General features: G+C 46.3%; 3 protein-coding genes across 6 annotated transcripts in view; 2 read left to right on the top strand and 1 right to left on the bottom strand.

Annotated features, from left to right (window-relative positions):
- The window catches only part of LOC135253813 (cytochrome c oxidase assembly factor 7), a 123,989-nt gene that overhangs the window by 47,349 nt on the left and 49,915 nt on the right, over positions 1–26,725 (top strand). The gene's annotated exons all lie outside the window — the stretch shown is intronic.
- Positions 1–26,725, top strand: part of ralgps2 (Ral GEF with PH domain and SH3 binding motif 2) — an 86,944-nt gene that overhangs the window by 44,633 nt on the left and 15,586 nt on the right. For all 3 annotated transcript variants that reach the window (XM_064333585.1, XM_064333583.1, XM_064333584.1), the window contains exons 7-9: positions 244–333; positions 469–561; positions 2,659–2,785. In XM_064333585.1, the coding sequence (XP_064189655.1) occupies positions 244–333; positions 469–561; positions 2,659–2,785 (310 nt within the window). The remainder of the gene's footprint in view (positions 1–243; positions 334–468; positions 562–2,658; positions 2,786–26,725) is intronic.
- On the bottom strand, positions 7,734–26,069 carry angptl1a (angiopoietin-like 1a). 2 transcript variants are annotated; one of them, XM_064333586.1, is made up of 5 exons: positions 25,723–26,069; positions 16,293–17,166; positions 13,216–13,409; positions 10,372–10,642; positions 7,734–10,219 (listed from the first exon to the last, which is right to left on the bottom strand). In XM_064333586.1, the coding sequence occupies exons 2-5, from the start codon at positions 17,080–17,082 to the stop codon at positions 10,032–10,034; spliced, it is 1,443 nt and encodes a 480-aa protein (XP_064189656.1). In that variant the 5' UTR covers positions 17,083–17,166; positions 25,723–26,069; the 3' UTR covers positions 7,734–10,031. The 2 variants fall into 2 exon arrangements, with proteins under 2 accessions (XP_064189656.1, XP_064189657.1); XM_064333587.1 differs by having other exon boundaries at positions 16,293–17,161.

The raw sequence follows: 26,725 nt of genomic DNA, 5'->3' as shown, positions 1-26,725 counted from the left end.
AATATATCTATCTAGCTACTGTCTGATTGTGGATTAGTCTATTTGAATAGCTTTCTAATGGAAATCTGTTCAACCATGCAATATTCATGAAATGTTGAGCTTCATATTTAATTGCTGAGGAAATGTATGTTGAATGGGAAGTGATGCCTGTGCCTTGCATGTGTGAGCACTGCTCAGAGATATGGCTTGTGCGGTGGCCATTACTGTGTGAGCGCTCAGTGCTTTCTCTGTCTGCCCTGGCAGGTCAGCTTCTGGGTGGTCCGGGAGATCCTGCACGCACAGACCCTGAAAATCAGAGCCGAGGTTTTGAGTCTTTACATCAGAACCGCGAAGGTAATAATCTATGAGTGTTTCTCGCTGGGGCCGGTACCCTTGCCCTCCTGGATTCGGTTGGCATAAAGTACCCTTTGTTTTCCCGCTGGCTTGCATGTCTGTGATGGCTTTTCTGTTTGCCACGCCTGCTTTCAGAAACTCTGTGAGATGAACAACCTCCATGCAGTGATGGCGGTGGTGTCTGGTTTACAAAGCGCTCCAATCTTTAGGCTGACCAAGACATGGGCAGTGAGTATATCTATGGCCTTCACACTACGCAACTGGTTTTACCTGTATGAAAAGCAGACAAATGGCGATGTCTCTGTCCTTCCAGTCTTTCCAGGAATATTGTAAACTATTATTTTTTTCTATTCACTTAAATGTTCCCTCTCCCCTTTACCATATTGCATTCAATTGCTATATGTTAATTTTTTAGAAATGATAGAAATCGGAATCATTTTTATGTGGTTCCAGGAATACAATCAGTTAATTGCAGATGACTCATGCTAGCTGCAGTTTACAAAAAAATTTACAACAAATCGCAAATTCTGTGGTATTCTGCATGTATGTGTAAATTCCGCTTTTTAACCCAGATTCTGTGATTCTGTCTGCAATTTCCACAAAACGGAAAACATGAGGACCTGCTTTCCTTGCACAGAATAAAGCCGGGCACCCACCGCAAGCGTATCGACCGCGAGCGCACTACGCGCGTAACTGAAGCGTAGTTGAAGTACTGTTATTACAACGGCAGCGGGCGACGTCGTCTCCACCAGATGCGAACGCGTCGCGTACCGGCTGCGAAACTCGCGCGACACAAGCGAACTGAAGCGTAGTTTTTCGCTTCTGTTCTATTTTTTCGGCTTGTCGCGCGTCACGATGGCCTGTTTATACACAGAAATATGCTCTAAAATGCTAGGTATACATGCTCTGATTTATATTTCATCCTTATATTACTGGGGGTGTGTCCTTAGTTACCTCCCAGATATTTTATAAGCAGCTAAAAAAATACAAGCCTTTTCCTTTTGTAAAAATAAATAAATAAATAAATAACTGGAACCTGGGGAAAAGGCAAACTTAGTTTCGCTGTCTTATTTTGCGGATGGGGTGGGGTAAATTTGAAAATACACCACAGAAAGACGTAGCCTATTGAATGACGTAGAAGTGAATGCACCGAGCAGCGGTTTGTTAGCTCGAGTGTTGGAAGGTAGTTTTTAACCAACCATTGCTCAGCCTATTTGACTTCTCCGATGTCTTCGTTCGCCGTGCTTTCAAAAAAGGGCTTGTTAATAAAAATCAGATAATCCACAGAGCTTTAAAAAAATCAGATTATTTAGTGGTCTGGCCGATTAAAATGCACCTATTTTATAAATGAAGTTGTAAGCAAGCCTTTATTGCACTTGTACTTCAAAGCTTCCGGTGTTCATGGCGTTGTGGTGTTCATATCCCTTCAAGATTAAACTGTTACTGTCTTTTTCATGATTAGCTGATTTTACTAAATCTGATCCTATAAATGTTTTGACGTGAATGACAAGACAACACGGGAATTCCCAATGGTTGATTACGGATTATTTATTATTATTATGATCATTACATATTCTTCATGAAATTGGCACGCTTGTTAACCAAGCAAATAAATTAATACAGTTTGAGATTGATTGTTATGCAGGCTACGTTGCGATTTAAGTTTATGGTAATTCTTGAAAGCGTTTACTTTCTCACGTATTTACGAGTTAACGAAATATTACCAAATTAACAAACTGAAAAAGGTCTCATACATACATACATTATTCAGCTTGAGACCCTATCAGAGAGTCAACAAGTGTACCTACGACAGTTGACGAACCTGAAACCGGCCCAGTCGGAAAACCGATAGTCACCTGACCCTGTGGTTAAACGATTACCACCGGACGGCACAACGCATCTATGAAATAAAAAAAATAATAAAAAAAATACAGTAGTCGTAAGACTGCGCATCACTAAGTACCATAACAGCTGCTATTCAACCCTAAGTAGTCATTACAGGGAGATGGAAGGTGCAGCTAAGGGGGCTTGTGTCTCTACCAAGATTCCTAACCTAATCACAGTCGTGAAAAAACTGAACAATGTAATCCACGCAGACTGCGAGAGCACTGATTGAGCTTAAGCAGCTTGCGCGAACAACGGAACCAGTGGAGACACGCTACGCGCCGCGTCGTGCTGCTTCGCCGTGCTGCTTACGCGACGCGTGCGGTGGGTGCCCGGCGTAAGATGGGGAAATTGGAGCCCTTAAATTTGATGGTCCGTTGTGGACGCAGATGCACAGTGGGGGTCTGTGTCTGTGACTCTGATTGGGGTCTCTCTCTTTAGCTGCTGAGCCGGAAGGACAAGGCTGCGTTCGAGAAGCTGGAGTACCTGATGTCCAAAGAGGACAACTACAAGCGTCTGCGAGACTACATCCGGAGCCAGAGCATGACCTCCTGCATTCCCTACTTAGGTAAGGCCCCGTTTCCGGTACCTTCCTTCTCTTTCTGATTGGTTAAAGGTTGATTTTATGATGGTGAAGTGAAAGAAATGAATGGCTTGGTGTATATATACATCGTTATGTCATTAAAAAAATGAGTTGGCTCCTGTTTTCACTCTCTCTGAATCAACATTTAAAGTCCACTAAAGAAGGAGGGGGGAACTTGGCAAGATGCAAGCCTCCACTCTGACAAAAACGCCTCTTTCAAAACTCAACCTAAACTAAGTTCTTCCTGCACTATGGACCTTCGCTATCAGTATTTTCCATGCAGTTTAATCAGTCCTCATTTAAAATGTCCTTTTTTTAAAAAAGGTAGAACTATGTGAATGCAATCACAGAGACTAGAGTCTGCGCTCAAGTTTCAGCTTCTCAACTTCAGGTTTTATAGGCTGCTGTTAAAAGAGGGGGTGACTGCACCAGCTGCCAGGTGTAGGATTTGAAACATAAAACCTCCGTTGCCTTTTACGTTGTTCTGAATGGTCATTTTGTAATGCCGTTGGAATTCAGTGTCTGTTTTTGGTGTCGTTACAATTAAAATGAGTTACTTCTGAGCAGAGGTGGCTCATTGTTTTGAAATGGAGGATAATGTGAGAATGTCATTTATATTGATTGCTATTTCCAATGGTTCCTTCTTTATTCATTAGCGTCCGATTAGCGTTAAATCTTTATGGCAGCATTCCATCACTCTATGTGTGACGTAATATGTCTCAGCACGATAGATCATTTGATCATATTCAGTAACTGCTATGAAACTCACTTAATATTCTGAATTCTCACACCTCTCGTGGACGATACTTATCTACATATCTGTGAAAACACTCAATGACTAATTAGCAGAAAATAAGTGCACTGGTTGCTCAGAGAAAGGCATAATCAGTGCTGAAATGTCAGCCAACCTCAGAAATTAAGTCTAAATGACTTTGCCTAGTGCTCCAACTTTATTTTCCAGTGAATAGTCAATGGAAGTTTTCATCTGTATATCTTTGAAGGATTTTGGAGTCTGTAGTTGTACAGTACTCCCATTTTTGTAGTTATTAAGCATGGAAGACGTATAAAGAACTACATTTTTCCTTTTGTTCCGATAATTTGTGGATGTGGGCAAATCCTTGATAGGGAAGCAAAGTGGAGCGTAATTTGTAAGTAGTGATTAGTTTTCAGTTTATTTCCCGAAAAACAAAATCACTTTGGCACAGACTGACCTTTTCAACTGATCGCCCATCAAAACAGTCACCTGCTGGTAGGAAACCCGAAAGCTTACTGCACCCCCCCCCCCCCCCTTGTGCTTGGAAACGGGACTGTTTTCTTAAACGCGTAGCTTTATGTTGTTTTTATGGCGTCGGTAAGCTCGGATGCGGGCGAGTGCCTGTGTGTATGTTTCGGGCCGTAGGGTATTTATGGGCCTTTCGCCCACTCGCTCGGTAAAGGAAGCTCTGGGTCGGGCGCCGTGGCTGACTGAGGAACGGAGGGCCGCGTTGTTGCAGACGAGGCGGGAAGCGCCGAGCGTCCGTCCCGGTGCCCTCTTAAACGCCGCGGTCGGCGCGCGGTCGGAGCGCGGTCGTGACGCGCCACCTGTGTCTGAGGTTCCTCGGCTGACCCTCTCGTCCTAGCCTCGACTGCTCTCGCCCGTGACTGTGATTTGTCCGGCCGTGTCGTTGTGAGCGCTGGTGAAAGTCACTTCTGTTTATGTCTCGGGTTGGGTCTTTCCCGCTCTTCCGGCTGGAGAGGTTGTAAGTAGCCTCATGCCAGCCCAGTTTGTGCCATGGCGTACCACTGCTGCACGATTGACTGACTAAGTCTTATCTATGGAGACGGCTCCCCCTGTTTGTATTTGGATAAATGCATTATTCATGGAGAAGCCATGAACTTAGGGGATGCTTTTAATATTGGCAGCACATTCTTGGTCATGAGTGAGTTGCAACAAACAGGAACTCCAGGCTTGGGGAGTGAAGCGGACCGTGCTCTCTGTGAGTACTTCAGTTTCTCTTTGTGTTTTTATGAGAGCTGCTCTTTTTTTTCCCCTTAGCTTGCGGGTTGGACTTTTTCCTTTTTTGTGCGTGCATGGTTATTTTATTCGTATCGGATGTGGTTATTTTTAAGCTAATGCGTGGGTCTTTGCAGTTCTGTGGCTGTCTCCCTTTGTCTGTTCATCAGTATGGCGTTTAGTCAGAGAAATGTAACCTGGTGTGCAACTAATAACATAGTAGACGCATGAAACTCCAGCAGTTTGAGAGTCATGCTGCAGGGCAGCTTGGTCTCTCTCTCTCTCCTGTGTAAGGAGCAGGCTCTCTGAGAACTTGCAGTGAAGAATCTGGCCAGACGCTAGGCTAATGTGGATGAAATTACATTAACCTGACTCCCTGTCTGCATACCTACTGGATTTAACAAGCGTGAAATCTTTCGGCACCTGGCGGTGGTCGGCACGCAGCGGTTCCCCTCTGGGGGGGAGGGGGGGGGTGGCCTGGGGTTTCACGGCTGCGAAAGCCGCCAATCTTCTTCCCGCCCTGGTCTCCTGCGGCATCGGCCCGTCACATTGAGAGCCAGCCGAAAAACCCCGCCATGGAGGCTTTCAAAGAAAACAAGGGTTTCTGGCCCAGGGCGTCCCCGCGGGGGCGGAGTGTGAACCGGGCCCGGGGAGGGGGGGGGGGGGAGCGGGGAGGGGGGGGGGAAGCGGTGTGAACGAGCGGATGCTTCTGGAAGCCGATCGGCCGCTCTGGCAGGCTGGGGGGAAAACGCTGCTCCCTTGTACCGGGGCAGGTCTGAAACGCATTAAAGCGCTGTCATTAGTTCTTGTCGTAAATCTGCGGCTGGCCCTGGGGGAGAGAGAGAGAGAGAGCGACTGGCTCCGGGAGCAGCCGAGCGGGGCCCGCGGTGTGCGCCACACCGCCACGCACCTCCGAGGCGCCCGGATTCCCCAAAAACCGTATCCGTCACTGTCGGCGCCTGTGTTCGTCAGGCACTTGCGTATTTTTGTACTTTCACGGCTCGGTGGAAAACGAGGAATGAGTAAGATTTGTTTAAAGCTGTTACGAATCATCTACCTCGGTTGTGTGCGTGTGTGTGTGCGTGTGTGTACGTGCGTGTGCGTGTGTGTGTACGTGCGTGTGTGTGTGTGTGTGTGTGTGTGTGTGTGCGTGTGTGTGTACGTGCGTGTGTGTGTACGTGTGTGTGTGTGTGTGTGTGTGTGCGTACACGTATGTGACAGGACGAAGATCCACTGCTAGGATCCACTGCAGCATGAGAGAAGTGTGCTTACAGACTGCACTGGGGCTGCCTGCTTTGTGACAGATGTTGACGGGCTTCTGGCAACATTAAAGCTGAGAATGTACAACTCAGCCCCGAATCTCCTGGTGTTCAGATCTGACAGGAAGGCTCGTGTGCCTCCATACAGACTGGCAGCAGGTTCAGGCTGTCCCCCGGCCGAATGATGGATGAGCAGCGAAACCCAGCCTCCTCGAGATGACTCAGCAGTGTGCAACTGCCGGTCTCCAACCGACACAGGGCTGCTCAGCCAAAGCCAGACCCCTCATTCTGGATTAGCTTCAGCACTAGCTTCTGCAAGCCACTCATTTCCTCTTCATTTTCAGCCCTGTTTTCAGGTCCCTACCCAGATTATCCCTCTTTCCGTAAACGAAGCGGGATTCGCTCTCATATCGATCGCTGTGGGAATCAGGCCCGGATAGGAGAAGCATCTGAAAGCGGTCTGTGTGAAAATAAACAGTGCTCAGAACGGGTTCCCTGCCAGTGGGGAGCGAATGCCAGGCAGATGAAAATGCCGCGGTTACCCTCGCAGGAAAGCCATATACTCTGATGGAGAGTGCCAGGGGCTGGATTGTTAGCATCGCTACGTAATGGAAAAGTCTAATCAAAATCCCTCCCTCCCTACCTCCCCCCAGAATTTCCATGGCACATGGACTCTTTAATGGACTGATCAGAAAGTAATTGAAGGAGAGAAAAAGAATGTATATATACGTTCACTGGCCACTTTATTAGGTACACCTATATTTTACTAGGGGAAGACCCCCCTTTTGCCTGCAGAACAGCTTAAATTCTATACAGCATGGATTCGGCAAGGTGCCGGAAACGTTCCTTAGGGATTTTGGCCCATACTGACTCAATAGAATCGCTGAATTCCTGGCTCCAGCAGATTATATGTATATAAATATATTCTTGCAGTTTCTGTCGGGGTGTATCTAATACATATTGATTCTTATGCAATGCGTACGTACTAGATCGGCATAAGCATTTAAAAACACAATGGCCAAGAGGTTTTGGGATGAGGCAGCTAATCCTGTGATGTCATTTCACAAGAGAGGACCGGGCTGCTGAGGGGGAGAGGGACTGAGACGATGTAATGTAGGCCATGTAATGCCGCCTTTTTTTTTATTTTTTTCTTCTTCTTTCGGTGTAATAAATTGGTTACAGGTCAGAATGTGTCTTAAGGAACTCTTTGTCATTGTATTCCCCTGTCTCAGCTGTAGCATGTAGGTATTCTGCACATATTTCATGTTAGTACTGCAAGGAAGTGAGTGTAGGAGACGTTTATTATTTAATTCAAGTAACTCTTGCAGGTCTTTCTAACAAATATATTTTAAGGTACACCTACAGTAGAAATTTATATCTCATGTGATTTTAAAAAAAATGTATGAATTCCATTTTTAAGCACTGAATTTTTGAAGAACCGAGTGTAGACATCAAATAATTTTTTCTATCAATACATATTATTAATATAACATTTTTTTAGTTATCTGTCAATATATTTTATGAATTAAAAAGTACTTGTGCCCCATCAGTCATTCATTACGACTTCTGCAATGAAAGCAACAATTCTCTGTGGATTAACAAGATTAGCACATAGCTTCAGCCCGCTGTGTGTCGTCAAGACAACCCAAAACAACCAAAAAACAGGGACAACCGCACTGCGTTTTTACAAATGAAATCATAATTTATTCAATGTTTGATTACATTATGGATGTTTTAATGCAGTTCTGCAAATAATCACTGCAATTTAGTTCGGTCATTTTCAATTAAAAGTAAAATTTGGTCTGAACGGTCGTGCCAGAAAATTTTCCCTGCACCCTGAAACAATCAAATGAAATATTTTCATCACCATTTATGTCCAGTAAATTTTTCAAAATAGGTCATAAAAGAACTATTGCAGTACCCATATTCAGATAAATATGTAAATCTTTGGAGATTGCTTTGAGAATAGAAAGTCCCTATCAAAATGATATGGGTAATTAGCAGGCTGGGATGACTCCCCACTGTCAGAGGGTGAGGTGGGTGGTTTGTACTGACTGGGCGACCCATTTTAGGTTATGTAGAATTTAACCCTTCATATTTCTCACCCTGCCCCAATGGCTGTTTGTAGTTCAAATGTACACGCCTGGAGAACATGTAATGCTTGGGTTAAAATGATTCCAAAGTTATATATTAATAATCAGTATATGACGTATAACTTATTGGATAAGTTATTTTGAAAGTAAAATTGAAAATTTGCTAGTTGTTTCACATCTATTATATACCACAATAGTTTGCTTTATGAAAAGAAATTATTCAATGTATCGCAACTTAAGTTGATTAAGAAGATTTTCAACAATTCATCATACAATAATGGTTGCTGAAAGAAAAGTTCCTTGTACAATGTACACACACAAAAGCACACACTGGCGCACACACACACACACACACACACACGCATGCACACTGCCTACGTTCTAAAATTGAAATTCCCTGAAAAATGGCTGTCCATTTCCCCCCTTTGAAATGCAGAAAACGTATTGAAAGCCCATGATTTAATTTCAGATTGATGGTACACAATTACTGGCAAATGCATATCCCTGGTCATCTGCGGAACCCTATAAAAATATTTTTTTTTTCATTGTGCGAGTTGCTTCCTGACCGTCTATGTCCTACTTCACCTACAGTTTTAGGATTATTTCCCCCTAATTGAAAACATTTCCCCCACGTTTATTGTCCACGAGGAACTGCGGCTTTCTCGAATGCACACATGAATACGAAACCCAAGCACGTCGTATGGAAAGAATGTCAATTTATGTTCCCCCAGGAGATCTTGGATGTCTTCCACCCTAGGGCCCACTCTCTGCAGCCCTCTCTCTCTCTCTCATGTCTGGCTCATAGAATATGTTTTTCATTCTCTTTCTCGCTGCCTTACCCTGGCCCGCCGGTCACTTTTTCATATGTCTGCATTTTTTAAAAATCATGGAAACCTCCAGAACGAAGTACATCATCAACACGTTTTCTCTCCGCTTATTTTGGACACTTCGTTTTGCAAGGTCATCAGGAACGTAACACGTCTGTGGTGATGTACAACGTATAAAGTAGCACATATAAATTTATTGCTCTCAGGTTGGTATTTTAAAAAGGCGCATTATTTTTGGGTAGTATCAATTTTCTATCTGGCAATGTTTGATGGCAGAGGTGGACTTGGATTTCGCCTCCTGTCCACTAGTTGTATAAGTGTTTATGAGGAAGGGATAGAGTGTTGTACTGAACGGTATATGCAAAGCACATCCAGCATTTACTCACACTCCTGGATAAATAAAAAGGGGAAGACTATATCCATTATAAATAGGATGATAAATAACAAGGGGGGAAAGAGGGTAGGGGAGTAGACAATATTACTGCTCGAGCAGAATCAGACTTCTTTAAATTAACTTTTACAGAATAAGCCAAATATATTTACATACATAACAAAGCAAGTGTCACACTTTGCACAACAGAGAAATCCCTTCTTCGCCGCCCCCCCTCCTCACGATTTTCCTTTAGTGCTTTTGGAAGACGTTCACGGACAAGTACGGCGACGCCTCCGTGCTGTCTGTGCGAAGCCCGTCCTGCGTACAGAACCAGCAGACTTGTTTTTGGCAAAGGGAGCTGAGCAGTGACAGCTGCCTGTGTGTGTTAGTCAGCATTCGTCCGGCGACTGCCTCCACATTCGCGACTTGTCCAGTGCTAACGAGTGACTCAGGAGGGGGGGGGTCGCTGGACACACCGCGGTCATGTCCTTGTAGGCCCCTTTGTATCCAGCCCTCCACAGTAACAGCAGACCTGAAGGGTGACCAGACCAGGCACTCTGTCTGCACTGTTCGGATGTGGTTTATAGAGAGGGGGGCGGGACAGAGGTTGTAGGGTGAGCTTGGGGGAGATGGGGGTTTTGGGTCGGGGGGGGGGGGGGGGGGGGGGGTGTCCATCCTGTTTGTCCTCAGTCAATCGGTCGAATCATCATGCGCACTGATTTGAGGGAGTAGGAACCGCCTCCGTATTCGGCCCAGAAGATTCCGTCCTGGAACTTGCTGCGGTAAACCCCGCCCGCGTACCACACGCCGTTCAGGTTGGTCTGGCCGCACGCGTTGTACCACCAGCCCCCCTTGTGGAAGTGCGCACAGTTACCTGCGGGCGAGAGCGGGAGGAGAGGTCGTCAAGCAATTTTCCAGTGTCCGCAGTGATCAGCTCCTCTAAAACAAAGCTCCTCTTTTCAGAACACTTTACAAGAACCTTACTCAAATCACGACAATGACACCTTTCGAGAGATGTGAGTTTACCTGAAAAGGCGTCCTTGTCACGGTCCAGGGTGGTGAATTGCTTTCCATTGTGGCTGCTGAGCGAGTCTCCAGCGTTGCCCTGGTAGGTACCGAGGCGTAGCCTGTAGAACTCGCTCTCCGGCTCCAGGTGGAAGCTGCTGTACTCGGCGTACACCTTCTTGCCCACCCAGTCCTCCATCTCCACCAGCAGACGGTAGTCCACCTGCTTGGCCATGTTGTAGATGTTCTCCAGACCCAACCAGTGCTCACCGTCTATGTTCCCAAACCCTTTCTGCAAGGACAAAGTAAGAGGGAGGTATAATGTTGCCGCAATGGAAGTCGCACATCTAGAAAACCACATTTGTTCTTGTGAACATTTTCCTTTTGGTTTGTTGGTTAGATTTTAACTACTCCCACAACTGTCCTTTGACAACTACTGCATGATGATAAATTGTAGTAACTGGAATTGCATTACCATCTGCCGTATCTTTGTTAAAATGTCAGATTTAATCTGGATTGTTCTGAGTGGAGATGATATGAGAACTGATATGCTGAAATTCCACGTTACGTTGACATACTGTGTGCTTGCTGTACTGCGTGCTTGCTCTGCTGTGGGTGACTGTGCCTGGGCTGAGAGCTGTAAAAAGCGTGCGTGTGCGTGCCTGCCTGTCTGCCTGCCTTCATACATATTTATCTGTGATCTGAGTTCTTGATTCTGGGGGTCTAAAAGGCAAGCTTTTTCCATTCTCCATTTTGTGGTTATGACCTCCCTCTGTTGGGAAATGATTCATAATCACAGCTCTTTGAAGTTGTTTTTTTTTGCACAAATTGTCGAATTGTGGTTTAAATTAGACGCTTTTCGTCGGGTGGGCTGGATGGTCCCCCGTGCTGGAGTTATCTGATTTATCGACTGGTTGTGCAGGAGGTGGGTGCACATGAATTAATCTGCTCCTACTGGCAGCAGAGAGTGTGAAGTAATTTCTTTGAATCCCCCTCCCCCCCGCCACGTAACAAGATTTAGGCCCTATTTGAGTTCCCCTAAGTAAGATTAGCCACTGCTGTTTTTCCTTCAGACTTGAGGATCTGGGTGCTTGTGGTATAGAGGTTCGGTCAGGAGTAGATCCCACATTTTCTCACCACACTTTCTTATTACAACAAGGTTATTGTCAAGTGACAGACTTCATTTAGATAATTATTGTTTGTTGTGTTACTGTTGTTTACGTGACGTACGAGCCTCAGTTTGCGGTGGACCAGTTTGCCTCCTGGTCGTGAAGTGCTCAGGCAGCACGTGATAGGGTTTCTGATTGCGGCTCGGGCTTCAGGAAAGGCTTTGTTTTCTTTGGCTTTACTCAGTGGCGAGTGTACGAGTATTGGAGAGCAGAGATGTATATTCATCAGTGGAGCTCTCTACTGCATGTCAAGAAAAATTCCACAGGTTTTTCCAGTCGTCTCTCTCGTGTACTTACAATGGGTCCCCTGCTCACTGTAGTCCAGCAGGGACCTTTAGACGCCAGGTTTGGCGAGGTAAGCGATACGAGGGGAACTTCCTGCCTTGCAGGAAGCACCGCTAGGCCCTCCCACAGAGCAGTTCGAGTTTCACGTGTTACCGAGGGTTCGGTTTTCACCGAATCATGGGCTTTTCTGCTAAATTGGTTTTCAGGATGTCCTGATGTTGGTACAGTTATGTAAGCCCTGAATTTTTCCACAGGAGATCTGCAGAACCCTTGGGAGTCCTCGAAGGATCTGTAGGGCGAGGCTTCCCAACACTGTTCCTGGAGAACCTACCGTCCTGTAGGGTTTTCATTTCAGCACAAATTTGGGACACCTAATTCCGCTAATCAGCAGCTCACTGAGTTCGATAGCTGTTGAATGGGGTGCAGCGAAAACCTACTGGACAGTAGAGCTCCTGGGACAGGGTTGGGCTGCCCTGTTGTAGTGGGTCCTTGCCAGGAACTGATGCGATGACTACATATAAATTTGCAAGTATATTTATAAATATACCACTTTTTGAAAAAAAAACAACCCTTTTTAACTTATGGTGGGGTTCCCCTGGATGCCTTTGAGTCTGCGTGGGGGTCCCTGGATCTGAATAGTTTGAAAACCCCCTGATATAAGCGAACACATGAGGACATAGGTGTGGGCAATATGGCCTAAAATTAATATCACAGTATTTCGCACTGTTATTGCGATAATGATATCTTTGCTAATCTGGCCACGCGATCTTTGTTGTATGTCAGTTCCTCTTCCCCGTTCTTCCTGTCTCTCTCCACTGTCCTGTTCAATAAAGCTGAAAAATGTAATTCACTTTCACTCTTCAAGGTTTAGGTGTAAGTAACACCAATCACAGCTCACAGCTTCAGGTTTTGGTGCCGACCACTAGCAGGTCACCACGTTACTGCCAGCACTGAGAGATCCCTCTCCGATGGAGAACTTGTGGTGGCGATGCACGAGTATGTCTTGGCCAGACAGATTGCATGTGGTGACTGAAAGCTCTCTCTGAGGGAGAACTTGTGGCTGGGATGTGTTTCTTGGCCAGACAGCTTACGTGTGGTGGCAAGTAGCAATCCTCTTTAGCAGACGTTTCACATGAAGGAAATACCTAAAATGATGTTGTTATAACACACAGGATTACGATGTGGCTAAACGGTGTAATTTTAATTTGGCTTAATTCATATCAAGTGCAATGTGTGTTTGCGTCCATTTTCCTGATGATCTGTGTAGTTTTGTGCCTGTGAAATCATTCTATATCACTGGAGCTGAATGCGTTTGTCAACCTGACGGCTTTTGTGTCAATTTTCGTGCCTGTTAAAAAACAAACAAACAAAAAAACAAGTAATTATGGGGCATGTAGTGCCCCTGCTCTACCTTGTAGTTCTCCCAGTTCCTGAAGAAGTTGACCGAGCCGTCCTTCCTTCTCTGAAACACGGTCCAGCCCCCGTTGTCCAGGCCGTGCTCGCACCACGCCTGAAGGAGGTACTCGGTGCCATCCACCCTCAGCAGGTACATCCCGCTGGTGGAGTACCCCGCCTGCCGCACCTGGTAGCAGTCCCGAAATGGCCCTGTGCACAGCAGAGGGGGGACACATGTTATCTGTCTGCCGAGCCTGGCGCTAACACAATCCACCGCTAGTTGGACTGCTCTAAGCTTCTTAACTGAAGTCAGCTTGTTGGAATCATGAGGCCTGCTCTCATCAAAGCAGCATGCACTGTCCTGTGCTGTAGGTGTGTTTTATGTGGGCCTCTACCAGGTTTGTTGTTTCTTCCTCCAGCTGTACTGGGTAATAGTGGCTTGGATTTACTTCCAAGAGCGCTGTGAACGGGTCCTGCACTGATGCTGGGCTGAATTTCATTGAATTAAACAGCTTGGGCCGTTGGAGCGGTTTAACCCAGGCATGACTGTTTATTTTCTCTTTTGGGTTATAGTGATACATTTGGAACTGCCATAAAGAAACCCTTTGTGAGCCCAGAGGCTGAGGTTGAGGGAAGATGGTTTTCTCAGTGGGGGGGGGGTACACCAAATGCTTCTTGCAGGCACCTGAAGCATAGCAGTCCCGCCTTTGTTTTTTTGTTTTTTTTGTAATGATATGTCTTCAGTCAGTCTTCCTTCTCTTGTCTTGTATGTCGATATCGTGTGGCTGTGGGCAAGGGTCAGACTAAGGGATAAATAACTATTGTGGTTTTCACAAAATTTTTCTCGCAGAAATCACAGGACAATGTTTGTGTATTTAGGTGAACCGGCCTGGGAATTCGGCTATTTGCAGTCTGAGAAAACAACCCAGCAAGTATGTCGTGCTGGGTTAATCCCTGCTCTACGTGAGATAAATGATCTTCACGCTTTACTGCTCGCAGCAGGATGACAACCCCGTGCCTTATTTTTCTTGGTTCCGAACGAATGGAAAGTGTCAGGAATTCCAGTTGATGAGTAGAATTGCGTGAGCTTTCATTCAGGCGTTCAATTTTTTGTTTCCAGCTATGGCTATCAAATATCTGCTACGCAGAAGATGTAGCTCCGGCTGTTCAGGGCTGCCAAAGTACACAGCTCTTAAGCCAGCTTGTGGAGGGTGTCACCTTGAAATCTTGCAGCCGATTTAAGAATATATATATATATATTTTTTTTTTGAAAAGCCTGTTGTTGCTGAGGCTGATCATTCTGTTTGTAATCTCATGGAAAAGCCTTTTTTTTTGGCAAATAAGATCAGCGGGCTTCGGAAAGGAAATGTGGGTACGAGGACCCCCCTACCGCGGGCTGTGTGCGGACTTCCTTTGATTTGGGGAATGTGCTGGGTGTTGGCAGGGCGCACGCGGTGAGCTCAGTGCTCCACTGGAGTGGCACCAGCTCTTCATCTGTGGCCAAATTTCCATCGCTTATCAAAGGTCCTTCAGAAGTGCTGCTGTAGCACTGCATGCTATAGCTTATTCTCTCACTGATCCCCTTTTTCTCTGTGCAATATCTGGAAGTGTGACTTACCAAATTGTTTTTTCTCATTTTAAAAAGTAGTTTTAGAATGAGCACCAGAAACGGATGAAAGGAGTGCAGATTTCGTTACTTTAAAAACAAGTTGTAAAATGTTGCATGAGTTGGGATGTCAAACCCTACAGCGCTTTTGCAGTCAGGACTGAAGGCTCGGTATTGGCCTCATCTGGGAATGAATGAAAAATGATTGAATGAATTTAAGCTGAGGTTAAACGCAGCTGTGTCTGGACCGCAGAAAACTCCAGTATACCCATCTGGAAGCATTTGTTTTCAGCTTTTTTCTGGTTTTTACCAGACAGGCCTCCTATGGCCAACGAACAGGAGCCTTCCTCTGTTTTCCACATCTAATGTTCCAGGAAGGGATAGAATTAGTCCAGAAGTGCACATAATATGTGACATCATACAGTAACAGTAACCAAGTCGATCTATTAAATGTTTCAAAATATTTTTAAATGGGCCATCATAAAATCCCATCTCTCACGTGTGAATTCAAGTCACTTGTCATGCTGATGGATTTCCAATGAGAAGTACTTTTCAGTAGATTAAAGACTGAGTGAAGTTCTGCAGGGGTTTTAAGAAGCCACTATTTTCCCTAAAATGATTTAAAGTAAAAAAATGTTCTGAATCTATGATAGTTGAAACATAGTGCACTGCTTGTAGCAGTATTGTCTTTAGCTATGCCGTAAAATGGCTAACATATGGAGAAGTAAACTGTTGTCCTTTATATGTGGTGGGTAAGTTGCTTCTGTTCTGTACAGCATTACAGAAGTAATACTAATCCTCTTTTTGTGCTCCTTGTGTAAAGTGTCAGATGGAAACGGAACATCTTCCAAAATTATTTTGGTTTTCTAGAAAGCGTTAAGACCTTAGAAATGTGTTTCGTGGTGAAGTTCACTTCTTTAAATGTTTTTGTGGATTCGTGGTCAGGGGCTGTTTGCCAGGGAAAAGAAGAGTGTGTGGGTGATAACATGCACTGTATCCGTGATTTATTTTGCTGTTGTTATGTATCGTCATTATTGGATTTGTATCTGAACGGATCCTGCCGCTCTGCCAAAGCTGTTTGGATGATCAGCTTTTGGGAAAACCCTCCCTGTCCGTGTGACCACTGTGTGCTTTCTCAATAAATGCCCTCGCTCAGCTGAACACACACCTCCTGATTTCAACCAATTAGTATGCTGCTGGACCAGCGAAGCTGTAGGAATGCATGAGCTCAAGTGTTTTTAATGTCTGGCCAGAGAGGAAACAATTGGTCTTGTGCTCTGGAATTTGTTACATATTTCTGGAAATAATAAAAACAAATGGCCAATTTATGTGAGGCCTCGTTGACTAGTAATGGCTACAGATGGATCTGTTTTTGAGCGCCTCACTTTAACTGAAGTGTTAGTGGTAGTTTTTAATGTTCAGTGTCTTACTGGCTTTAACTGAAGTGTTAGCGGTAGTTTTTCTTTTTTTTACGTTCGGCGTCTTACCGTCGGAGCTGAGCGTGCCCTGGGGCGGGGGGGGGAACCCCAGCGGGCTGGCGGTGGCGCCGGAGGAGTCCATGCGGGAGCCGCGGGGGAAGGCGCGGCTGTGGTCCCGCTGGATCTCGTTGGTGAAGCGGGTGTTGACCGGCAGGTGCTCCGGCACCACCTGCACCAGCGGCGGCATCTCGGGCAGCTCCTGGCGGGTGTACGTGCGCAGGCACTGCTCCTCCAGCGCCGTGATCAGCGCCGACTGGTTGTTGACCAGGCCGGCGAGCGCGGAGAAGCGCAGCTCCAGCTCCTTGTAGCGCGCGGCCAGCCGCAGCATCTCGGCGGTGACGTTGAGCACGCGGCTCTCCAGCTGCGCCAGCTCCAGCGAGTTGTCGCGCTTGCGGATGATCTCGTGCAGCAGCTGCATGTAGAGCTGCGTCACGCGCGAGTTCATGTTGCGGCTCTCCTTGCGCAGGAGCTTCACCTCGTTCACCAGGTTGCCGTCCACGTCCACCACCAGCTGCAGCACCTCCATCTCCCGCCGCTGCTTGGACAGCACCTCCCGCACGTCGGCGATGTCCACGCGCGTCACCCGGTCCTTGTCGGGCTCCGGCCCCGTGGAGCTGGCGCAGATGGGGCCCGTGATCCTCTGCTCGGGCACCAGGAAGGTGTAGGAGCACCTCCTGGCCTCGTCGTCGGGCGAGCGCCGCCGCCTCGCCCGGGGCTCCCCCCCCGCCGCCCGGCAGACCCCCGCGCCCCAGGCGCAGAGACACAGCGCGACGCACAGCCTCCACGTCGCGCTCCGCATGGCTGCCCCCGTGCCTGAGGCCGCCGCTGCTTCCCCACGCTGCCACGGACCTCTCTCAGCAAGTTCACTCTCTCCAAACCTGGACTGAAGAGAAAAGTGCAGGAGTTCACCATTTTGACCGATTTCTTCCTGCCAGCTTAAGAAATGGTTTGTTTCCATAAACATGGATGTTGGCTTAACTAAACTAAGCAGTCAGTACTTGGAGACCTGATTATACTCAACTATGTGGTTTGAGTTTTTTCTTCTTGTCTCAGATGAAAAGCTCCCCAGGGACAACCACCTGAAGGGAAATAGTATTTTAGATTTTTTGATTATTCAGATGTTATAAATCTTGATTTTGGCGTGCTGTGGATATCCATATATTTCCATATTGTGATGTCATGTAGGGACTTTCAGCCAGTGTGTATACACCACTGTTCTCTAGGTTTGCGATCGTTCAGTGCTCCAGACTGGAGAGACAGGTTCGACCTTTGGGGAGTCTCACTCTGATTAGAGACCTTTCTCTGGCCCCGAGATCTGCGCTCATCTAGTTGTCCTGAGGAGCCTCAGCTGAGACCCATTTCCTATATATAAAAAAAGCAGTTTCTGGCATGGAAATTCACCCAGTTCTGTCTAAGCGCTGCAGCTGCACTCATATTAATTACTAATAGTTCCAACCATGGATTGTCCTGTATAAACAGTTCACTCGTGTGTTTTCTCTGTGCTTAGTTTAAAAAAAAAAATCTGTTCCCCTGGAGACATTTTCAGGTACGAAAAGGCAATTTATCTTCATGGATTCTTCGCTGGCCTTTCTGAGAAAAATGCCGTCTCTTCCTTTGGAGCTCCGCATGTCTGCCCCTCTAATCCAGGGATCACTTTTCTCAGCGCTGGGGTCTGTTTCTCATCACCGATCCAGCCCGCCCTGTTTTTTTTTTTTTTTTTTTTGCACAGCCAATGGCGGTCTCTGCCGCTTCCCCCGGCTCTGTCACGGATTTACGGTGCCGCTCGGCAAATATCCTGTGAGCGCACCTACTTCACCTGCTAACAGAGAGAACGCTGTGGAAAGACTCGACAAATAAGCAATGATACAATGACACGGCCAGTTTTTTTACATTTTAACTGGTGTGAGATGGATGGTGGGGGTGGAGGAGGCTGGGCGGTGCTGATGAAGAATGTGTGTGTGCGCGCGTGCGCACGCGTGTGAGTATGCGTGCGAGTGTGAGTTCACCAGACCAGTTTTTGGGCTTTTGACTGGTGAATCGGCTACTCGGGCAGTCTCGTTAGTAATTTTGCAGTGTTCGTTTAATGATTCTCAAACCACGTGTATGGGTTTTTCGGAATGTACAGTATGTACCGGTTTTCATATTGCTGTGACAGCTTTGCTACCTTTGCTGAGATTCGGGGCTCAACCTAATTAACCCAGACAGCATATCAAATGAAAATGGATAAAGGTGTCAGAAAATGAATTTCCCAAAAAAATGTTTGGAACCGACACACAGCAACCTCTGTGCGTATTCCTAGCAGATGCGAGAGTGAGATCCAGCAGAAAAGGAGCTGATTTGAGAAGAAACAGGGGGAAGGGGCAGCACTGGCCTTACAAGATGGAAAGAGTGTTATGTTAGTCCACATAAGTATGCTACTGGGACTCTTTGTTAGTACTGGTTATTATTAGTTTGGTGACATATGTACTTGGCTTAGGGCTTCAATCCCCAGCAATATGTTCCAATATTCATCAGTGCAGAGGGATTGTTATTGGAGATATCATAATAAAGAGCCTTTTAGTAGAGCTAGAGACCCACTGTCCCACTTCAAACAAACATGAGCCACCCCTCATAACCGTTAGTTTTATGTAATGAATCTGCAGACCGTGTGATGTGATTTATTTCACATTCATTTTGCACTTTCGTTATCAGTGATTACTTTTATCGGAGCGATTAGGATCTGTTGAAGATGTGAAAGTGGAGGCGCTGTTTAGATTCCGAGAGTGATCGCGGTCGCTCGGGCCCGAGCGCTGATCTGTCCTGTCCCCACGATGTCTAAACCCAGCTTTCAGCAGTCATTCATCATCTGCCGCTCACGCCGCCCTCGCCGACGCCCCCCGCTGGCCCTCGCCGGCTGCGCTCCGCAGACCATTACCTCATTTGGAACGCTGTGCTGTTTTGGAGGTTTTTCGTTTTTTGGCGGTGCTCCGGCGTGGCTTAATCACAGACTTCTCTGATGTGCCCGTCTTTAATTCGCCGTGTTTCTTTGTCACCGGCGGTCTGAAGGCTTGTAGCCGGCTATGGTTTGTTTGGGAGGAGAAACGGGTTGTAGCACGCGCTTCTGTGGGTACCGAGAGGCCAGAGATGCTCAGCCAGAGCTGTCTCTGGACAGTGAGGTCTGTCTGGATGGGGGTCTGTCAATCCCTGTTGTAAATATGACGGATTAGTCAAACATTAGTCAGACTGTACTGCAACACTCAGTTTTCCTCAGAAAAGTAGGCAGAGAAGCCAAAGGCGGCTTTCTCAAGACAAAGCAGAGGAAGTGGTGGAAAACAGTCAGAAGTTGTGGGCTGTTGGGGAGCCATTATCTCAAAGAATAAACCATTGAAGTGTTGTTCAAAGCACTAAGTCCTTTGAATGTTGTAGTTGTGTCATGCATTATTGTGGCTTGCCAAAAGAATTGTTTCACTACACTACCCTCGCTGGGTAGTGTAAATTTCTTCCTTTGATAGTGGAGTCTGCCCTCTGAAATTTTGGAAGTCATTATAATTAATGTATGGAATACTTTGTTCCCAAGAGAGAAAAATCAGTTTGAGTTCTATGAGAACATTGGTTGTAAAATGCCAAGTGTATTTGAATGAAAGGGTTAAATTCAAAACCGATTCTGACTGACACCTTTTGGTGCAAAGTTCTCCTGAAAAAAGATGGACCGCGAGTGTAAATTCGATTGGAATTCATTGCCTGGAACATTGTTGTGGCAAACAGCCCTCATTCTCTCTTATCCCCACAGATGGACATTTCTGAAATTGCACACTATATCAGCGTTTGGAGGCCTAGCAGTATTAAAGCATTGGTAGGGAAAAGATTTGGGGTGCATGTTTTTTTTTTATAGTGAGTTGTAACTCCCAGCCTTGTGAATCAGAACCTCACACATCTGGCCTTCAGGCTTGCATGAGATGGGTCCAAGAATCCTTACATGTAACGCGCATCCATCATCTCGAATGAGATAAAAAGAACAAAGGCGGAAAATGACACTGTTCCAGCACTGTTAAATTTGTTTTGGAGGTATGAGGATCCTCCTTGTATCAGTGCTGAATGTACAGTGGCAGTACACACCTCAGGATTCATAATAACCCCGGTATTAATAACGTAAAACAGACCCCGGCTTGCATTTTGTAAGCATTTTAAGACCTAGACCCAGCAATTACGAGTTAAAAACAAATTCATAAATAAAGTCAAGAGACCTTAATTTATCACTCATGTTTCTCAGTGTGAGGTCCAAACTGATTTGCAAAGCATGACACCAAATAAGAAGGGGGCAGAAAGCCACAAAATGAAGTTTCCCTGGTGAATCAGAACTTGAGTAAGAGTTCTGGGAAGGGATGGCGGTTGGTTTGAACTCAGAGAGACGTGTGATATGCAGGAAGTGTTTGTGATTGAAGCACACTTTCTGAATCCCTGTTTTTCGTTAAGTTACATTACATTACATTACAGGCATTTAGCAGACGCTCTTATCCAGAGCGACTTACGCAACTTTTACATATCATTTTACATTGTATCCATTTATACAGCTGGATATATACTGAAGCAATTTCGGTTAAGCACCTTGCTCAAGGGTACAACGGCAGTGTCCTACCCGGGAATCGAACCTGCGACCTTTCGGTTACAAGCCCAGTTCCTTACCCACTGTGCTACACTCCGTAAGTGAACCGTTGGGGGAATTGATGTTGGCAGAGTCATCCATGGGCATGTTTTGTTCTGGATTTACGAAGCAAAAGGCCAAGACCCGTATGAAGCCTAATAAGGGCCTCGGGAAGATGAGGAGCGGAAGTCCGACCATCAGGGAGTGACAAAGCAGGGGAAGGGGAGGAAAATGGTCAGATGTCGAGGGCTGTAGGGAACCACTGAACCAAGGATCCTCAGTAGTTGTGTCTTGTGTTTTACTGGTTTCCGAAGATTTAAGATTATTTATTTAGTCTGGATAGCGTAACTTTCTTCCTTCGATTGTGGAATTCACCCTCTGATATTTTGGAAGTCCGTATAATTAATATATGGGAGACTGTTTGACCCCTCTCACTTGATCAAATTTCAGTCCTGGATCAATTGCTCTTTGTGGGAAGTAAGCTTGTTTTGGGCGACCCCCCCCCCTCCTGAATCTAAATGAGTGCCTGTTGGGCTCACCTTCTGAGCCTCACCCCCTGAGCACGGTGTGCTGGGAAATTAAACATGGCTGCCTGGCACAGAAAGGAGTTTGTGTGGCAGCAGAGCTGCTTAAGGACACAATGAAAGCTCCCAGCGTCTGGCCCTGGTGGAGAGCTGCTGTAACAGAGCAGTGTATGGAGCTAGTCCCCATGGACACGCACACACACTGCACAGGTCACTGTGCAAAGCCAGCTCTTTGCAGGTTCATTACACAGACTCATTTAGGTGTTGCCGTTACCCGTAAAAAATATACTCTCTCCAGGTCCGGTAGCTGTGAATCAGATTACACGCTAGATGTGCGGGACAAAGCCTCTTGGTTCTTTCTGCTTATTTAGGTATAATGCACCTTCTATTAACAAAATAAACAGTGGAAAATCCTCATCAAGGAGCGCTCTGTAACTTTGCACGTGCCGTCCTATAAATATGCTGCTGAAATGTCTTCTGTCAATCAGCGGGATAAAAATATTTCCTATTTGCCAAAAACAAAAATGAAGCTCCCTGATTTTTGAAAATTATATATTGGACACAATATGCTTATGAGTTTGTGCGGTGCCGAATCCTGGCTTGACTTTGTTAACGAGAAAAAACTTATTTAAAAAAAAAATTCAGTTTAAAGGTATCTTTGAACATAAATGATCTTTAGAGGTGGTAGAATTCTGTTTTTTTTTTTTGCTATTAAAATGTAGTTTTTCGATTTGTGTGATGAAGTTAGCTTGGAGTGGAACTGGAACTGATTGCTTTGTTGTCCTGACATCTCCGCATCGAAGCACTTCTGGGCGGCTCATTCGGTTATGGCACCACGCTGCGGTGCATGGATGAGCCCCACGCTCTCAGATCGGCTCTGGGCTGTGCTAGTGCCGGCTGTGGCCTGTGGCTCCATACGGTGACACGCAGTTGCCGATTGCGTCGCACAGGGTACGGGAGAGTTCATTCGGTTACGCGTCCGCGTTTCGTTGCTGTGTAGCGAGCCCCGCTGGTCGATCGGGTGCCTGTGGGACTGCATGTCAAAGCCGCATATGAAAGGTATTCCTCTGACTCCACTCTGTGCGAGCTTGGCTGTGGTCTGAAAAGAAGTGGACTGGCTACACCGCGTGCTTCAGATGAGAAGCGCAGATGTCTGCGCATGAACGTGGCCGCGGTCGCAGGTAATGGAATGTTCCGAGTTAGGATGGGAATTGGGACCTTCTCAGCCCCGCATAGGGCGCCGAATTTACAGGTAAACAAAGAAATCGGCACCAGAAGAAAACACTGGGTGAAAACGCTTAACTGGAAGCCGCTGTTTTTGTCAGTTGTCGAGATGTTGGACGTGACCGCAAACAGCCCCCTTCAGTAGCCAGATAATAAGGTATACTTTGTGTTGGAAGGGAAATGTGAAAACCTGTATCCCTTTTTTTTTTTTCCTTCTAAAAAATGAACGCTGAAAAAATTCTTCAGCACATGTTACCAATTATGCTGCAGTGGAGGAGCTTTTGGGTTCTGTGGAGCAAAGGACGGAGTATTCCTGCCCCGGCAGAGATGCTTTGGGGGGTGCTCCGCTTAACTGATATGCAGTCAATGTGGACCCGAAATGCTGGCGAACTATGCAACTTTTTACTGCAAATACCATTTTTCTCCTCTACAGACAGGTTAGACGCCAATTTTAAGGCTCTGTAGGATAATAATTTAATTTATTTAATGAATGCCTTAGGCCATGAGTTGCTCCCAGTGTGCCTGGGCCGGACTGAGACCGTGCGTGTTGCGTGCTGTACTGTGGCCGAGGTGTGATCTGTGGCATTGGCCAGCCGGTGACTGAAAGCCTGTGTGTCTTCACTCTCAGTGAAGATGTGAGGTCCACCCCTGGGATCACCAGGGATACCGCACGCCTGTCTTAGCAATTACACCGGAAAAAAAACCTGCGTTGGGATTTCCCTACCAACATCCGGGCTCACAGGATCTACGGCTACTGGGCATGGGGTCTCTCCCCGTTCTCCTCATTTACATTGACATTCCTCAACATTTTTGTTTTTATCTTACCGAAAGTGGCGCTCTCTATGTTTGACTTGGAGCCAACAGTAGTTGGTTAGAACAAAGACACGCTTTCTTTAAAAGGCTCATTTTTTTCGAGCACAGGTGTACAGGACTGATGGGATTAGATTTTTTTTTTTACTTTATGGAACCTTTGTTCCCCATAGCAATACAGGAGAAAGTTTCCACAAAGGTCAGCTGACTGCCCCTGCTGTGCAGTGCACTGCGCTGGTATAGGATGTCCTGCCCCAGCTCAGGGGACCTAGTGCAGGACCATGAGAGGAAGGTCTCTGCCCCCCCCCCCCACTCACACCAGCTGGGAGCTCCACCTGCAGTGTTGCAAGGACTCTCCCGCATGCTGTTTGCTGTTGGCAATGGCCCTTTTACCCTGCCTGTCATTGGTTTGAGTATACTCTCACCACTCTGGTCATAGGTGGTTTTGTGTGGATGATTTGTTTCCTTTACTCCTGTGTATATAGGTCAGGTCAGTGCGGTTTAGGAGTCATGGCTGCTGTACGTGTGCGGTTTCAGGCTATCCATTCGCCAGTATTTTGGCACGGAATGTTCTGGAAAAATACAAAGGACCATTCCTCTCAGTTTGCACCTGTCATAGGTGAGCTTGTATATTATACTTAGTTCTAAATGTTCAATGCCGGCTTTCATAAGCATCCAAAAAGGTGCCTCGCGGCAGTTTTTCCTTTTTACGGTTAGCCCTCTAAATATACAGTAGAACCTCATCTTTCAATTTCTGTGGTCATATTCTATTCCTCCAAGACTGCCAAAGGAAAACAAATTTGAGTGCATCCAGGTTGGTCCGAGCAAGTCATTAATCAACTCTTCTTGAGTGCAAGCCTAGTACTGGACAGTTCCAGGCTCTCCTAATACTTTCTGTTCTAGAGCATTTCCCGTGCATTGCAATTATTCTACTGGAGTTTGAGTCATAGTGTCTTAACACTGCAGTCTAGTGCAAAATAATTCATGCAGCAAAATGCAGGATTAATATAAACATTTTCCTATGATATACCAGGATTTTGTTTAGTCCCCTTAGTTGCATGTTTAGGAAATACGCCAATAAAAGGTTGTAGATTGAACTGCACACAGTTGTGAATCAGTCCTAACTCTGACAATAACAGAATTACTGTTGCTGATGAATGCCAATATAGAAGTGTGAACATACAAACTATTTTCCAACCCGTCGGTGATATTTTTCCAGGAAGTAGTTGAAGTTGAGTTGAGCAGATCAAAAGAAAAAACAAAAGAGGTTTATGAATAGATTTCTTTTCTATGAATTGTCCATTTACTGTCCATCGTAAAAAAAAAAAGTAAACCATTGCCTATGTTTTATCATCCACATTTTAGATAGCCAAAGATATAAATAAAAAAAATAAGCAAACATAAGTATACAAGCATTTTTGTGCTGTCAAAGTACCAAATCACTGAATCTTAATACCAATGTTCCATAACAAGTCCTGATATGTGTAAGTAAATTTTTAACATTTCTCTCTAAATTTTCTCTCTTTGTTTTCTTTTTCTTCGTCTCCTATTGGTTAAACAAGATTTTTAAAGAACAATAAAAAGCAACATTCTTTGAAAATAATATTTAGTTTTAAAAAAGTATATAAAGCCCAAAAGCAAATTCTAGTGCAAGCTGTTCACATGACCCTATTAATCAAAGCAGAAAGCTTGTGACTCAATTCTCTCAACGTGGAGTCAGCTATCTACAATACAAAAATGTCCTGTTCTCTGAGAACAAACCATTGCACAAAAAAAAAAGAAATTGTTGTGGGAGCTGCCCTGTCACAGAATGTACTAGTTCTTCTGCAGCTGTTTGCTCCCCACGGTTAAGTGCAGGCAGAGGGGGAGAGGATGGAGGGAATGGTGAGGGATGAGAGCAGGATGGAGGGAACGGTGGAGAGGAGTGAGAGCAGGATGGAGGGGAACGGTGGAGAGGAGTGAGAGCAGGATGGAGGGAACGGTGGAGAGGAGTGAGAGCAGGATGGAGGGAACGGTGGAGAGGAGTGAGAGCAGGATGGAGGGAACGGTGGAGAGGAGTGAGAGCAGGATGGAGGGAACGGTGGAGAGGAGTGAGAGCAGGATGGAGGGAACGGGCGGATGGAGGGAGAGCAGGATGGAAGGAACGAGCGGATGGAGGGAACGGGCGGATGGAGGGAGAGCAGGATGGAGGGAACGGGCGGATGGAGGGAGAGCAGGATGGAGGGAACGGGCGGATGGAGGGAGAGCGGTGTGTACGCACCTCTGTTGGCGCGTGAGATGTTGTGACCGCTCTTCGGTCTGCTCTCGCGGTGGACGCTGGGAGTGCTGTCGTTAGGGTCTGCGCAGGCTGCACAGGGTCTGCGCAGGCTGCATGCTGTCTGCAGGTCCTCTCCTGAGGGCCGCGGGGCCGCTGTATCCGTGGTTTTAGCAGGGGGGGCCGTAGTTATGGCATGGCTGAGGCGCCCGGCACGCTCACTGAACCGGCTGCTCTGTACGACTGAACCCCTGACGGCTGATCGGCTGCCTTTTCCACTGAGGATGGGGGAGGGTGGTGGTGGTTGTTTCCCCCCCCCTCTCCCCACCTCTCTTCCTCTCCTTCTCTCTGGAGCAGCCCGGCCCACTTCTGATGTCACCGACGCTAAAAAGGAGACAGAATAACAGAGCTCCTCCTAATGTTTCACATCCCTGAAAATTCCTCCCTCTTTTTTGGGGGGAAAAAGAAAGAAAGGAAGAAAAAAAAAAAAAAGCCCTGGACTTGCACAAGGAGGGCCTGTTTGCAGCTGGGGGGGGTGGGGGGTGGGGGAGGGTGAGCAGAGGGGACTGTTTTCTTTTTTGGGAGAGCTGCAGATGAGAGCCCTTCGCAGGTCAAAACTGGAACCCTTCTGCCGTTGTGCTGCCTGTACAGACTCTCACTGACAGCCCCAGTCAGTGATTTACCTCACCTACACGTACGCCGTGCACGTGGACACACTTGCCTTTGCACATGCCCATCACCCTCCTTTACATTCGTTATTGTCTATGTTGTCCATTAGTGTGATTATTAATAGGCCTTTTTATTGTCTTTTTAAAATTTTTTACATTTTTTTCTATTTTTAATTTTACTGTTACCACAAAACACACTACCTAGACTGCATCCTTGTGTATTCTTGGTCCTCTGTCCGACCACCGGCACTGACAAAAACTGAGAGCGGGTGTTTTTTCTTCTTTTTGCCCAGGGTTATTAATGCGCGTGTCATTGATTTACTTGTTGCTGGTGGGGCAGA

The sequence above is a fragment of the Anguilla rostrata genome, chromosome 4, assembly GCF_018555375.3.
Source record: "Anguilla rostrata isolate EN2019 chromosome 4, ASM1855537v3, whole genome shotgun sequence".
NCBI classification, from domain to species: Eukaryota; Metazoa; Chordata; class Actinopteri; order Anguilliformes; family Anguillidae; genus Anguilla; species Anguilla rostrata.
Note: the sequence above shows the minus strand (reverse complement) of the source record. Positions and strands in the feature narration are given on the sequence as shown.